Below are 16,103 nucleotides of genomic sequence, written 5' to 3'. Positions count from 1 at the left end.
GGTAAATTGAGATTGATCACATTTGAATATATCACACATAGATGAGATTCTCTCATCTATGAAACTGTTTTCATTCTTTCTAGAGTTTGGGGATCACTACTAAATTGAGTTCTGGGAGCTATATTCCCCAGACTTGTCTGTGCTTCAGACAGTAGATAATGTAAGTAACAATTTCAATCCTTCTGTGAACATGGAAGTAAACAAATGAGAAAGAATTCAAAAACTGTGTTCATCTACAAGATTACCTAAAGCAAAGAAAGAATTGAGGCTTCTAACAAACCATATGGATTTAGATGTTTATTTTTATCTTTAAAGGCAAAGATATATGAGCAGAAGTAATCCCTACCAATCTAGAAAGAATATAGAGGAAAACTTTTACAGGGAACTACTGAAGAAGGCTTGGGGTCCTCTTCTCTGGCCTATTACATTCCTTTCTCTGTGTCTCCCCAGAAGAACTCACAGTTAGCTAGCACCAATTCGTTCTGCTTTGAAATTTCACAAATTGAGAATGTGTTCTCCTGCCGAGTCAATCAAACATTTACTAATGACCAAGAATACCACTTGTTACACTGTGTAGTCATGAAAGCCTTGAGAAACTAACTATAGCAGAAGGACTTTGGTGAATGAGGCCCACGAGACAGATTCATTTACAAACAAGCAGAAAATACAGACAAATTTGCACTGAGTCTAATCTTTAAACAGAGAAATCCAAAGGGAAACAAAGTTCCATGTTTGAATGATAAATTCAATTATGGAAGTCTGGCTCTCAACTTCCATTCTGGCATTTTGCTGCCTATGAATACAGAGACTCTCTCTCCTTGCAATTTCCTTCTCCATTTGTGCCTTTCTCCTCTCCTGCTCCAGCTTATCTTCCAGATCTCTGATCTTCTCTTCGTACTCCTCCCTTAGCTGTGCTCTCACTCTCTCCAGCTCTGCTCTGCACTGTTCCTGCACCAAATGGATTTGCTTCTGAATCTGCTCCTCAGTCCTTTGGTACAGCTCACTGGTGTAGCATTCCCCATGGTTTTCCCTCACGATGCGCTGGACCAGGGTCAGCAGCTGGTTTCTCTGGTCCTCCTGCTCAGATCCCATTGCCCTGTTGTTGAAAGCACAGTAGCGACCATCAAACCTGTCTATCAGGTTTTGGACACGTTCTGGAGCATCCATGATGTAATCCCCGAGATCTATGCCTTCCAAATCATCTTTCCTAGTGAATAAGAGAATCGTGAATCTTCTGGCCCTGCATCCAAACATATTCAGGATCTTCTCCGTGGCTTTGCTCTCTTCCTCAGTGTAACGGCCAAGAGGGACCACCAGGACCAGAGCATGAGGCCCAGGGGAAGTCAGCTGGATGCAGCGGGCAATCTCCCTGCGTGTGTCAACGTCCTGGGCCTCGGTATCAAAAATACCAGGTGTGTCCACAACCACAATCTCTCTTTCATTCCATGTGCATATGCTTTTCTGACAGGCCTTGGTAATGGACTTGGATGCAATACCAGAAGAAAATGCTTTCTCTCCAAGAATGCTATTGCCTGTTGCACTTTTTCCTGCTCCAGTTTTTCCCAGTAAGACAATTCTCAGTTGAGAATTTCTGCAGTCTTGATTTCCAGACCCTGGGACAGGAACGAAACCAAAGACACAGCATTAGAATCTAACTCCAGTGTCTCATGCAGAATGCCCCTACCCCTGCCCTGCTCTGTTGCTGGTTATGAGCTTCTAACCACCATTACCACATGCACAAGATATATAGGCAGCTTCTGGTCTAATGGCCACCTTGCAGTACTTGGGCAAGTAGTCTGTCCTTTGATCTTCTATGTGCACTCTGTTCTCAGGATCACTCACTACTCTGACCTTTCAGTAGCCTTGTAATGCCACAGAAGAGGAAACAGAATGGTTTCAGATGAGAACTATAGGCTGCTGCTGGTGGTTCTTCCAAAGAGATGATATAGGAAATACTACAACTGACTTCAGGACATCTGCTGTGGGAGACTTATTCTCCCAATCTGTAGTCAAAACATAACTTTTGTTCTTCCCATCCAGTAGCAAGGGAGAAGAATTAACAACCAGTCACTATCCTAAGTCAGAGTTTCTCGTATTTGAGAACCAGAATTCCAGGATTTTTAAAAACTATATTTCTGAAAGTTCTAGTAATGAGAGTTCTGGATTCAGGAAGGGTCAGGTCACCTAAGGACAGGTGGAGGTAGGAATTCGCATCAGCATTTATTTTTTTTTTATTTAAGGAGAAAAAGAAAAAAAGCAGAAAAAGGGTACAAGTTATACAGATTTACAGAAAAAAATAAACAGTAGTAAATCACTAGTTAATGGAAATCTTAGAAATAGTTGTTCAATTTACAAAATTAAAGCTTATAGAGTGGACATTCCAACAGTTAGATTGCAAACAGTTCTGTTCCATGATCCAACAAAACTCAGTAATATCATTATCTCTCTTATACACTTAAATATACATGCAGTTATATCGTTTAGAGCACTTTCTTTTCCTCTCTTTTGTACAATGACAATTACACATTTTGGGTTTTATTGCTCCCACGATTCTTATTACTTTTTTGGAAGAGAGTAAAACCAAATGTGACATAACAGAACAGAGTCAGTCAAATCAAAAGGGTGGACATAATAGATAATGTAAAAGCATAATACAAGGTGATCAACAATGGTTACCATAATACCTCCCACTATCTCTAATAGAATTGCCTATATCATCAGTTATAATAAAATTGAACAAAACAGTAAAGAATGAAGCCAACAAAACTAAAACATTGGAGACATTACAGGTCTTCAAAAGTAGATAATAGTCAACCAGAATGGGCGTCATAATGAATCCCACTATCTTCACAGCTGTTGCCTAAACTTTCAAACCTGTACTATCAAACAAAACAGGATAGAGAACATCAGTCAAAACAAGATGGTGAGAGCAATACAGGGCTTCAAATCAAGATAATGGAAAGTCAAAGTGGGTTACTATAATATATCCTGTTATTTTTTATTTATTTTCCCTTAATTAAGAGGATAAAAATAAAAAAGTAAATAATAAAATGGAGATTGAGATAAAAGAGGGCATGACAGCAAAACAGCGCAGATCAAAATATAACCATTTAAGCAAAATAGTGTTTCACCACAAGATAATCCCGACATAAAAGTAGTTACCATATTTTCTCCTTCCTTGAAATCTTTGAGTATAACTTCGTATACTGTAGCATCAAATATATCAAAACAATGTAAAATCATTTAAGAGGATAAAGTATTACAGGGTATTTAGAATCAACTAACAGAAAATGAACAATGATTTTTGTATAATCTCCTTGTCTATAAAAGTTTTTGCTTATACTATCACATATAATAAAATCCAATAAGATACAACCTGTTTAGACCAATGGAGACAGAAGAACAAAAGCTTGATGAGACTTCAAAACAAGATGATACTAAATCAGTATTACCTATTATGACATCATTTTCTCCAAAATAGCTGTTCCTATCACCCAATCTTCTCTGCCTCATTTCTGTTGAGCTCTTTTTCTGTCATTAGTTGTCAGTTTGTCTTTTTCATTTTGTTTCCTGCTCCATTCGTTGTGGCCTCTCTGCCACTATTTCTGGATTCTTTGTAGTTTTCTTTTTTAGAATATACTGCAGTATTCTCTGAGAGTTGAATTGGTGGTTGCATATTCCCCTAGTTCCTCTTTATCCTGGAAGCACCTTGTTTTTCCATCAATTTCCAGGGATAGTTTTGCGGGATATATCAATCTTGGCTGGAGGTTATTATCTTTCAAAGCTTGAATTATTTCCCCCCACGCTCTTCATGATTTGATGGCTTGTGCAAGAAGTCTGCTGTAATTCTGATGGGTGTTCCCTTGTAAGTGATCTGTTTCTTGTCTCTGATGGCTTTTAATATTCTGTTCTTGTATTGGATTTCTGGAATTTTGATTATTATATGCCTAGGTGTAGCTCTGTTTGGGTTGTAGGTGGCTGGGGTCCTGTATGCTTCATACAACTGAGTATCTTTAACTTTTGCTAAATTAGGAAAATTCTCCTGGATTATTTCTGTGAGTAGCTTTTGTAGTTCATTTGTTTGTATCCCTACTTCTTCTTTTATGTTCTTAATTCTTAAGTTATAGATCCTCTTATCATCTTCTAGTCTTTGTATTATTGCTGTTTCTTTCTTTGTTATTTTTAAGAAGTTTTTCATTTCATGCTCACATATTACAAATCTGCCCTCCAGTTCAGATAATCTGTCCTTAGTTTTTTTCAAGCTGTTATGCCAGTTTTTGATAGAGTTTTTAGTTTCCTGGTAATCTCTTTGAACCTGTTTCACGTATTCTATGCTTTCTCTGTTTTCTCCATCAAACAATTCTCCCCTCTTTTTCTGTTCTTCCATTCCACCATCTGTTTTTTCTTGGGTAGTACTTAGCATTTCTCTAACTATTCTGCCTATGTCTAGCTTCAGGTCATTAATAACTTCATTCCTGAACTCGTCTATGAGGCTCTGGAGATAGCGCTTTATATCTATTGGTACTGTGTCTGCTATTGCCTCTTTCTCAGGATTGGGGGCCAAGGAGCCTTTCTTGTTGCTCCCTCTTCCCATATTCTTTGTTCCTTATATATGCAAGCATATATAGGAGGCCCAGCTTCCTTCCCTGTCAGACACAGTCTGATTGAATTGTGCTGGCTAGGTGTTTCCACCCACTGCAGCACACCAGGAAGTTGCAGACCAGGCAGCCTATGCAGGGCCTGCCCCTCCAGGTCAACCCACCTTCAAGCGCTAGGACCTGGGTTGTGCTAGCCTACTGGGTCTCAGCTAGCAGTGTCACATGTGCTAGGCACTGCTCACCAATCCTGCTTGAGAGGGCGATATTTGACTGAAGTCACTACAGCGCCCTGTTCCCGCAAGTCTGCCTGTTCCCAGAATGTCCTCTGTTGGAGTCTCCTAGACAGTGGAAGAGTCCCAGTTTCTCTCACTCACTGTAGGTCGATGCACAGCTCCCTGCCCATCCTGCTTTCAACTCTGTTTACCGATTCCCGTTCTCAGAGCTTTCATGCATCTCTCTCTCCCTGCCGAGCTGATGCAGATGCAGCAGCGGCGTCAGGAAATCCAAATCACGGCTTCCAATGGCGCAGGCTCCAGCTTCCACACTGAGGCTTTTCTGTTCTTGTTATAGCACCAGGATTGCGTTCCCAGTTGGTTTCTCTCAGCCCAGTTCATTCTTGGGTCAGCAGGGCATATCTCCTCTTGCTTATGATTCCTTACTCCGCACTATTCCTGAATTCTAAGCTGGGTCTTCCAGAGAGCCTCCGTAGCTGCTGCTATCTGTCCGCCATGTTCTCCAAAGTCCCCTGCATCAGCATTTAACTGACATTACAGTGGCAGATCCTTTAGGGATTTCCTGAGGGCAGTGGTTAGTCAGCCAAAGGGAAGAGGAATAGGAAATTCATGGCAGGTGAACTGAAAAAGGTTATTATGGCATCTTCAGTGCTGCCACAACTTGCCAATGTTGAGAGTGTTTAGGACACAGTCCACTGTGTAGATTGCAAATTCAGCCCTAAATCATCCCCCTCCCTGTAGTGTGCCCCTTTAAGATGTGGATTTTGCAACTCTTCCCATTAAAATGCAACCCAAGAGCCATGTGACTTGCTTTGAGTGATAAAGCAGTAGAAAGCCTGATGTAAGCAAAGACTCCAAAGCTCTTATGCACTGTGGCACCAAGACAACTACATAATGATAACCACCAGACCAGTTATTGTGACCACCCGGACAGCCTACCCAAGAGCCTGTTACCTACACCCATGTCCACAAGGCGATGGAGATTATTGGGTTACACCCTGAACTACAGGTTACCACAGATGCATGGGCAGGAGCGGAGATTACAAGAGGTGGCTCAGACCCATAGACTGCTCTGCTGACCCATAGAGTCTGGAGCATCTACATGGTTTATGTTTGAAACTACTACACTGTGAGATAGTTTGCCAAATCAGCAAAGGATTAACTGATGTAATCTATTTCCAGAGGTACAGGAGTAATGGGGGGTTATGTGACCAGCTAGGTACATCACCCTGTTTAATCTTTTGGTCATCATGAGGCCACCAGGAGCAGGGAGATTACAGATCAGGCTGAGGGCTCAATGACTCCTATTTCCCTCCTACCCAATCCTTTTCCAGACTGAAGAGAAAGGCAGGAAAGCACCCGGAGAAACCATGATTGGCTGTGCTCCTGTGTTCACATTGCAGGAAGCTGAGAGTAAGAAATTGCTGGCCTCTGCTGGCCCAGAGGCTGTTTTAATGTTCTCTCTCCCATTTAGCTGGTGCAGCTACACCAGAAGGAGAAAGTGCGGAGAGTGAAGAGAAGCAAAGGAACAGGGTAAATGGAGAGGAATGAGGCACAGGACCGGATGGTCTTCTTTTTGCTCAGCTGCCTGTCCTCTTCTCTGCAGCCTAGCTTGGTCACTTCTCACCATACCTGATTTACAGAGGTAAAAACTCTCACCGTCATATGGGGCTGCCATTGTGGTTTGATTCCTGTAGATAAAGAAACATAACCGTGTCATCTTAAGGAAATGAACAGTAACAGTAACTTGTTTGGGCGGATTTTTGTTGTTGTTGCTTTGCTTTGTCTTTTTCAGACAGGGCCTCGCTAGGCAGTCCAAGCTGGACTTGAGCTCTCTTTGTAGCCCAGGCTGGTCTCAAACTGGCAACGATCCTTCTGCCTCAGCCTCCTGAGTGCTGGGATTACAAGCATGCCCCACTATGACCAGCTCGGACAGTAACTTGAAATTCTGACCTCCTACATAGACAACAGATTCTTTTTTGGCCTAAACTTCCTACTTTGATTCCCCTACTTTATCTGCCAAAATTGTCCTTGATTCTCCATTTTGGGGCTGTTTCTTTTTCTTTGCACATACAAGAATGTGGTCACACTTCCAGGCACTGGTTCTGGCCCCTGGTTTCTCTTTATCAAGGGACTCAAGATTGTGGTGCCTTTTACAGGTGATCTGTAGCCTCCCTTTTCCTTGAAGGTCCAAACTTTTGTGGACATCTCAAGCAACCCTTCACTACTTTACTGCTGCCACCACAATCACTCATCTCAATTAATGGGATCACCATGCAGCTGTGGCTTCTGCTGAACCTTGGAATCATTTACAGCTCTTCCTTCTTATTCTCATCAGCCCATCACCAAGTCCTCTAGATTCCAGTACCAAAAATCTCAAATTATGCTTCTCCATCTTCATGCCAGTTTAGACCACTGTCACAGCTTCCTCTTAGTGAGTTATTTTGCCTTCAGCCCATCAGACATCACTTTTTTTATTTTAATTTTTGGTGTTGGGGGTTACCAGGGATCAAACTCACAACCTCACACTTGCCAGGCAGGTGCTTGTGCTGCTCAGCTATATCCCTGGCCCCATCAGACATTACTTTAAAACTAAAAATTTATAGGGTTTTTTTGGAGGAGGGTCTTTAGATTCTCTTGTGGCTTCCTATTGCCTTTAAAAAATAGTTTAAATCTTTGCTGGTTCAGCTACAAATAGTAAATGTATTATGTTACATAAATAGAATCAAGGAGTAAAAAGCACATGTTCTTTGCCATGGAGGCAGAAAAAACTTCAGCAAAATTTGACAATCCTTAATGACACAAGCCCCGAAGGAACTAGTTTTATGAGGCTCTTCCTCAATAAAATAAGGGCTTTATATGACAAACTCACAGCTAATGTACTGAATGGGGGAAAGGTAAAAATTTTCCTCTAAAATAAGGAAGGAAATGAAGTTGTCTACTATCACTTCTCAAAATAACAAAAGACACAGGATAGTCAAAAGAAATCTAGCAAGGCTAGAACTATTAAAATACCCATATTAAAAATGTACACTACCCAACCATATAAACAAAAACTATGATACTGGCATAAAATCAGATGCATAAACCAGTGCAACACAGCAGAGGACACAGAAACCTAAAACTACTATCATCCAATTCTTGATGAAAGGGCCAAAAACATGTTGGAGAAAAAACAGCTCCTTTAACAAATGGTTCTGGAAAAACTGAGAATTCATACGCAAAAGATGAAAACTATATCCCTATCTCTTATCCTCTGCAAAAATTATTTCAAAGAAAAGACGTGAGTATCAGACCTAACTGGAAGAAAATAGGGGCAACCCTTCAAGACTTCCTGAATGAGACTTCCGTAGCACAAGAAATAGTAGAAGAATTGACAAATGGAGTTAAATCAAATTAAGAAGTTTCTGCTCAGCAAAGGAAATAATTAACCAAGTGAGGAGACAGTCTACAGAACGTGAGGATGTTTACCAGCTACTCTTCCTTTTTTTAAAAAAATTTTTTTTATTTTTAAAAAGGAAAACAATCAAGGGTAGAAATAATACAGAATTTCAAAAAAACAGCAGTAAGAAATCAACACTAGTTAGTATATTACTCATTATCTTAGAAGTAGTTGCTCGAGTTACAAAATCAAAGCATAAAAAAATGAACAGACAATCAAGCTATGACAGCATGGACTATTCTTTTTAATGAACTAACAGAGAATTAGTATTGGTATCTATCTTGCACACTTATATGTACAGTTATTCGTGTATACCTATAAGTTGTTCTTTCCTTTTGAGCATCTTTCTCCCTTTTATTATTACAATATCTATTGTACATTTTGGATCTTATTGTTCTTTCAGGTTTTAATTATTGTTATTTATTTTTAACACTAGAAAGACAATATGATGTTTACAAACATGAGTCTGATTTATTTCACTTACGAGTATATCAGCTACTCTTCCAACAGAGGATTAGTAGAAGAGGATGGGAGCAAGGGGAAGGGGAGACCTGGGGGAGAAATGATCCAAATATGTCATACGTATGAAAGAATCTGCCAAAATGAAACCCATGGATCAGAGGAACTAATATGCATTCATGAAATGAAACAGAAGAAGAATGTAAGTAATGTAAGTCCATGCAACGGTCCATAAGCCCCTGCATAACTAATTTCTTTTTCATAAGGCGTTAACTACAATGGCCTCCTCAAATGCACCAGAATCCTTTAAGCCACTTCCTTTAACGACCTTAAGCTACTTCTTTTAAGGACATCTCCCCGCTTTAGAGCACCCCTATCCTAGTCTGGCACCCCGCTTATTCTTGCCAGTCCTCCAGCCTCTGCTTCTCCGAGAGCTCTTCACCAACACCTCCCTCCAGCACCAGCACTGACCCAGGACATTAGGTGCTGGTGCGGTCACCTGCACAGGCTCTGATGGCACTCTGGGGGTTCCTAATAAGACACACGTTGCAGTAAATTGTTATCTGTTGGATGGCTTACTATCTCCCTTTAGCCTGGAAGCTTGGTGTTGGGAGGACACCGTGTCTTGTGTCTCCATTTTTCCCTTGGAATCAAGTACAATACTGGACAAAGAGAGGTTTCCAATAAATATTTGTTAAATGAATGAATTGATAAACAGCCTCTCTGTCTTGTTTCACTTTTCTTGCCAAGCCCATGACTGATCTGTGAAAACAACGATTGTTTCCTTCTTAATCAACACTCAGTGGCATTCACATTTAAGGTTTTCTTTCATTGCTACCCCCAAATGTTTTGAAGAACCCTCCCTGGAGCAGACTTTGACTGGACAGGCTGAAAAGGTTCCTAGTAAAGAACAAGACTGCCAGTTAGGAAGCACGAAATACAAACTGTAAACACAAAGCTGTACATTTCTTTGTAAGGAAAGGTTATTTCTATTTTCTTTAGGAATAAAGCTTTAGGAAATAGCTTCTGAGAAACCAGGAAGAGAAAGAATAACATTTTTTAAAAGTCAACTTTGATCACAAAGTGGTATTAAGGGAAGAAACAGGAAAACGGAGGGTCTCTGGTGTTTCCTAAAGCCCCTTCTTCCAACAGAGTAGTTCTTTAATGCTACTCTTCCAATCCTAATTCAAATGCAAAGCCAGGAGGTACCAACCTCAAGTGGCTCAGCTCAGACTGCCTGGAGAACAAGCACCCATTGGTTCCAGCTTCTCCTGAACTATAGTCACAGATGGTAGCATTTCTCTCCTCCTACCTTCTAAGAGAGAGCTCAGCTTGAGGTGAACTCAGGAAAGAGTTGTCTCTGAAGAGGCAGATTTCCTAGAGGGGCAGCTCTCAGTGAATGGTTAATGAGGTAATGAAACCTCAGACTGCAGAGCCTGTGATCCTGACCCGTTCTGGTCTAGGGGGATTGTATGCTGTGCTGGGCCCTTATGGGTCCTGATGCTTTTACCGCCACCACCTCCTCAGAGCAAATTCTGTGAAACTAACTCTATCCCTCACTCAACTAACTCTATCCCAGGAATATGGAATTCATTTTTAAATTCTATAAACAGCTCAGAAATAATTTATTTGTAAAATATGTATCTTGTAAGTGATAGCACTAAACGAGACATTAATTTGAAGGCTTAGCATTCAAGAAAGATTGAAATCTAAAATCAGCAAAGACAGGAAACAGGAACCAGCACAAAACTTATTCTGAGAGCAAGTTTTCTTGGAGGTTTAGCATAGAGAGTTAGCAGAAAGCCAAATCCTCTCCACCAAATTGGATAATCTCTACCTACACAACCATCCCTAATCCCTTACCTGCAAAGTCTGTGTCCTGCAGTCTTCTATGCTTTTTTAAGTACTGCTAAACCAGGACTTCAAGCAAGATGATCACAGAGGAAGTGAGGGGAGGGACCATCGAAACTTGCTCAAGGGACCCGCCCATTTTATCCTCCAACTCCACTAAGCTTCTGCAGTGAGTGTTGTATCACAAGCCACACAGAATTACTGAGCATTTGACACTTAATAGCTGTGATTGCAGAACTGAATCTTTTTTTGGGGAGAGGGGTCCTGGGATTGAACTCATGACCTTGCACTTGCAAGTCAGGTGCTTATGCTCCTGAGCTAAATCCCCAGCCCTTGCAGAACTGAATCTTATGTCTTATTTTAATTCATTTAAAGTTAAGTAGCCACATACACCTAATGGCTACAGAGACTCTACATGTGTCATACTGTGCAATTCTTGGGGGGGGGGGACAGAAGATCAAAATTCAGAGGCTTGCTAGCTACTCTGGAGGAGCTGTGAATTCCTGGATCCACTGGGACAACAGGATACCCAACAGACTTTAGCTCCTAGAGCAACAGGCCTATATTGGTGTAGGCAGCTAGCTCTTCTCCTTCTTTCCTGATTGATATAAGGAAGGGATAGAGATGCTATTTCCAGGATGTATCCTTTAAGTCACCTGCCAGAAACAAAGGAGAAATGACCTTGTCTTGACTAAGTGGGATGGACCCAAGGTTGTCCTGTGAGAGAGCGGTAGACCCATTTAAAACTCTGCCACTCAGACTGCAGCCCTTCCAGGGGGAGAACCAGCAGTGTCTCCTGAGATCCATACCATGTTGGAACTTAGGACTCTGGGAAGCCAAGCAAGCACCTCTCCCTGGTAAGCGGTGGAGGTGGGGCCAACTGCAGCCCTTCCAGGGGGAAAACCAGCAGCAGCTCCTGAGATTTGTGCCATGTTGGAACTGAGGATGCTGTGAAAACAAATGACCATCCAGCCTCCCTGCTAAACAATAGTAAACCTACTGCTACATGGCCTAGAGTCAAATATCCCACTTCCCCTATCCTCTTTCTCCTCCCCAACACTGCCCATTAGCAAATGGGAACCAGAAATCTGAGCATCTCTTGGGAGGTTGACCATAGCAAATAAGGGGACTTCCTTCTACCATTTCTTTGAGGGCAAATATTTTTATTACTGTTTTGCTCTTTTCTGATTAGTGGTACTGCTCTATTCAATATTCTGTTTTGATAAGTTCTACAGTGTTCTATATTTCATCTCATTTTGATATATGTGATTGAAAGAACAACTATTATAAAGATAACAAATATACTGTGATACCTATTACTGTTATCCCGGTAACCTGCTGTGAAGTTCTGTACCAATTTCACTGTACGATCTTAGTTGGCTTTATTCTGACTTGTTCTGTTGTATACTTTCAAAATAAAATTTTAAAAAAACATTAAAAAAAACTCTGCCACTGACATTTGATGCCATCTTCCAATAAAAGAGACACTGTGAGTACTGCAATGGGAGTTCTAGGCCTGCATTATACCCACTACTCTCCCATTAGAGAAGGGCACACTATTTGCCATTAAACCCCACAAATGACACTTTAGAATCACAGGATTCCTTGTGTATTACTTCACTAAGTGTATGAATTCGTAACAAGTTTAAAGAAAAATAAGATAAAACATAAAATTCTCTGAGGATAATTTTTTCTAATTTGCCTTTCAGTTCTTCTTTGATTCCTAGTTTACCTAGAAAGCTATAATTATTTTCAAAGCATAAGGATTTTCCAGATATATTTTTGTTATCGATCTCTATCTTCATTGTCATCACAGACCATATTTTGTATCGCTTAATGCCTTTAACAGTGCCTGTAATGTGCTCCATCTTAGTAAATATTCATGTGCATTTGAAAGCAGTAGTCTGCTATTTGGGATGGAATCTTCTAGAAATGTAGATTAAACCGATGTGGTTGACACTGTGCTGCATATCTTTCCCTATCCTTTTACTCCATGTTTTTTTCCTAATTTAGAGTTAATGCCTTGCAGACAACACACAGTTGAATCTACTTTTAGCCTGGATATTTAGATCTTATACACTTCATGTGATTAGTGATATGCTTAGATTTAAATCTACTGCTCATTCGCTATTTGTCCAGTCTGCTCCCTTTCTCTCATTTTCCTGCCTTCATTTAGGTTGAATTTTATGCTTTCATTCTTATCTCTTTCTGTTGGATTATTAGCTATAACTCATTTTGTTCTCTTTTGGTCATTGCATTGGGGTTTGCAATTTACCTTTTAATGTACCACAGTCCACCTTCAAGTGCCACTAAACCACTCCACATGCTCAATAAAAGAACCTCGCAATAACTGATGTCTATTTCCTCCAGATCTTGGTATTCCCACTGCCTTACATTTGACATCTACACATTTTGAACCCCAAGTGATCTGTCCTATAGAGTGACAGGAACAGAGACAAACAATGGCACGGCTTTTGGATCCCGACAATGATAGTGATGAAGTCTGATGTGCAAAAGGACTTAGTGGGTCAGACTGGCAACCCTTCCATAAAAGTCCATTTGCTTAGTGGCTTTTAATCTTTCTGTGCATCAGCAAGATGCTGAATGGGAGACCTTTGCAGGTAAATTTGGCAACTCTATTTATGACCTGGCACAGAATAACTGAGGAACTAGATAGTGCTGAGACTCAGGCATCGCTAGCTCTGCCAAACTCATCCCAGGTCTTTCAAACCTCTCCTGACCTTGCCACTTAGGAATTTGTAGCCATTCAGAGATTGGGATGATAGAAGCAGAATTGCGCAGTGGTGAACGTAATGATCTGGGTTTGTGTTTAGCAGCATCACTCAGCTCTCAAAGACATTGCAGTTGACTTTCAACAGTTCGTCTCCTTTTTCTGTTGCACTTTGACATCTTTTGTTTCAGCCCATAGCCTCCCTTCTCACACACATACAAATCTCTGCACCATTCTGTCAGAAAGCCAAAAAGAGGATGCTCCAGAGCACTTCCTCAGCTGTGTCTTCTGCTGAAATCGGATCACTTCCCAGATAAGCTCACAGACTCACTGAAAACATTAACTGTGGGCAACACTCCCTGCCACGTCCTTCTTTACCTCCTTCACTTTTCGTCTGACCCGTCAATAGAGTTGTGGATGACACTTCTTAGGGCAGAAAGAAACCATGTATGTGTAATGGTGCTCAGAAAGGACTGGAGGGAGAGATCAGGGAAATGGGCACCCTTTGGACTGATCTTGGTCCAAGGCAAAATATTCGTGCCTTCGATCTGGAGATGAAACCTGGTCAAGGATGCTCCTGGCTGTGCCTCGAGCTGAGAATGGCCAGTGCAAAGAGTGAGCGCAAGCTGCACTGGCTGCCTCTGCCCTTCAGCATGCCGACAACTGAGTTTTAAAAGCCTAAACTGCTTATAAAAATCCCAGCAGGTTCATTATCAAAACTATCAAGATTGCTTACTTCGAACCCTCCATATCATGGCCCCAACTTCCTCCACATAGCTGACTCCTGCTGTCACCTCCAGCCTACTCTGTAGTCCACATCTACCCAGGAGAGAGTTTCCAGCCAGATTTTCTAATAACTGATTCTTAACCTGGGGAAGGCAACCAAACTGAACTGACATATAAGAAAAACTACAATGTGAGAGACATGGAAAGGTAAAGCTAAAGAGAGAACAGAACCCTGAAGGGAACTGTTAATTCTGGATATAAAAATAAGAAAAATCAAGCCAATAAGCAAAGTTAAAATTCTCTTCCACTTACCCAAATTACAAATTCTCTTGCTGTGTAGGAAAAAAGTAAACTTTCCCAGCTGGAAGCTTGGGAAGGTGGACAGCCAGACCAGGCAGGAAGAAGAACAACTGACTGCCACTCTGGGTGTTTGCCACACACAGAAAATGCAACTTGGCTTTGCCAAGTCATGCTGACATGAAAATAAGAGACGAAGCCAAGAGTTCATTTAAGAGAAGAGCCATGCAAGGGCAGTGCATCCTGGAACCCAATGGGCGTCTCCCTCAACGAAGGGTGATCCCATCATTGAAATGATGTTTAGTCAGTGCACTGACTGTACAATACATTTTTAAATGCCCGTAAAGCAAATTAAAGGGGCAAAATAAAGCTGATAATCAACTGTAATGATTAAAGATGTACAAATCTTTAAAAGAGATCACGGTTCACTTTAACTGATGAGGCTCTCTGTGCCTGGGGTTGCTTCCACATCCTCTATTCTTTTCCATTAATTTGCATGTCTGTACTTTTGCCAGTACCATGTTATTTTTATCATTGTAGCTTTGCCATCTGATTTTTGACAAAGGAGATAAAACATGTGCTGGAGGAAAGGGAGCCTTTTTAATAAGTGGTGCTGGAAAAACTAGCTACACACATGAGGATGATTGAACTGAGATTCATATTTAGATCCATGTACTCAACTAAATTCAAAGTGAATAAAAAAATCTAATGCTAAGACAGAAAAACTGATGATGGAAGGTAAAACACGTACAACTCTTGAAGGCATAGGAGAGGATATTCTGAATAGAACCCCGATTGCATAAGAAATAACATCAAGAATCCACAATGGAATCACATCTAATTTAAAAGTTTCTGCACAGCAAAGGAAGCAGCACCATGAAGACACAATGACAGGATAGAAAAAAATTTTCTGCTGGCTGTTCCAGAGTATTAGTATTTAAAATATATTTTTAAAAACTTTAAAAAGTTAGAACTCCTGACAATAAAAGACCTAATCAAAATATGGGCAACCAAAATGGAGAGACACTTCTCAATGAAATATGAATGGGCAATAAATATGTGGAAAAAATGCCAAACATTCCTGGCCACTAGAGAAATGTAGATTAAAACAATATGAGATTCCATCTGACTCCTGAAACAATGACCGTCATTAAGAAATCAAGTAAATACAAATTCAGACGTGGCTGTGAGGAAAAGGGTCATTTCTCCATTGCGGGTGAGAAAATAAACGGTAAAAACACAGTGGAAATCGCGGTGGAGATTCCTCAAAACACTAAAAACAGAAATTCCATTTGACCCAGCTTTTCCCTTCTAGGTATCATCCTGAAAGAGTTACCGACATCATGTTAAATGATACATGCATCCATGTGTATAGCCACACAGCTTATAATTAGCTAAATCTTGGAAGCAACCTCTACGTTCATCAGCAGAAGAATAGGTAAAGAACATGTGATGTGTATGCACAAGGAAGTCCTACTCTGCCATAAATAAGGTAAACCTGAGTCATTTGTAGGAAAATGAATGTAACTTGAGACCACAATATTAAATGAAATAAATCATATACACCAGCTTAAGTATTGCATGCATTCCCTTACATGAGAAAGCCAAAATATAAAGAAAGAGCAAAATAAAATACAGATGGTAGGAAATATGGGGAGACACCCTTTGCAAAAGGGAAACGGACCACGAGATAGACAGTAGAAGAAGGAGAGAGGAAGCGAATGAAGAAAGACTTGAGATGAATATGTACATGCACCAGCCTTCTG

General features: G+C 40.7%; 1 protein-coding gene across 8 annotated transcripts; it reads right to left on the bottom strand.

Annotated features, from left to right (window-relative positions):
- Window positions 1-284: 284 nt before the first annotated feature.
- Window positions 285-14,443, bottom strand: LOC100733127 (GTPase IMAP family member 4). 8 transcript variants are annotated; one of them, XM_013152284.3, is made up of 4 exons: window positions 10,596-10,632; window positions 8,758-8,824; window positions 6,491-6,522; window positions 285-1,613 (listed from the first exon to the last, which is right to left on the bottom strand). In XM_013152284.3, the coding sequence occupies exons 3-4, from the start codon at window positions 6,507-6,509 to the stop codon at window positions 688-690; spliced, it is 945 nt and encodes a 314-aa protein (XP_013007738.1). In that variant the 5' UTR covers window positions 6,510-6,522; window positions 8,758-8,824; window positions 10,596-10,632; the 3' UTR covers window positions 285-687. The 8 variants fall into 8 exon arrangements, with proteins under 8 accessions (XP_013007738.1, XP_013007739.1, XP_013007737.1 ...); XM_013152285.3 differs by lacking the exons at window positions 8,758-8,824; window positions 10,596-10,632 and adding an exon at window positions 14,353-14,443; XM_013152283.3 differs by lacking the exon at window positions 8,758-8,824 and having other exon boundaries at window positions 10,596-10,698.
- Window positions 14,444-16,103: the final 1,660 nt, after the last annotated feature.

This window comes from Cavia porcellus, unplaced genomic scaffold (assembly GCF_034190915.1).
Source record: "Cavia porcellus strain 051 isolate PalLab524CR breed Dunkin Hartley unplaced genomic scaffold, mCavPor4.1 scaffold_6, whole genome shotgun sequence".
Lineage (NCBI taxonomy): Eukaryota > Metazoa > Chordata > Mammalia > Rodentia > Caviidae > Cavia > Cavia porcellus.
Note: the sequence above shows the minus strand (reverse complement) of the source record. Positions and strands in the feature narration are given on the sequence as shown.

What these genes read in the sequence shown, in the direction of transcription:
- LOC100733127 (XM_063250726.1), bottom strand. Translation starts at nt 3,513, where the DNA reads ATGAGGCAGAGAAGATTGGGTGATAGGAACAGCTATTTTGGAGAAAAT. An exon ending in AGAAAATGATGTCATAATAG is followed by an intron (nt 1,614 to 3,452) that starts GTAATACTGATT and finishes TTCCTGTCCCAG; the next exon opens with GGTCTGGAAATCAAGACTGC.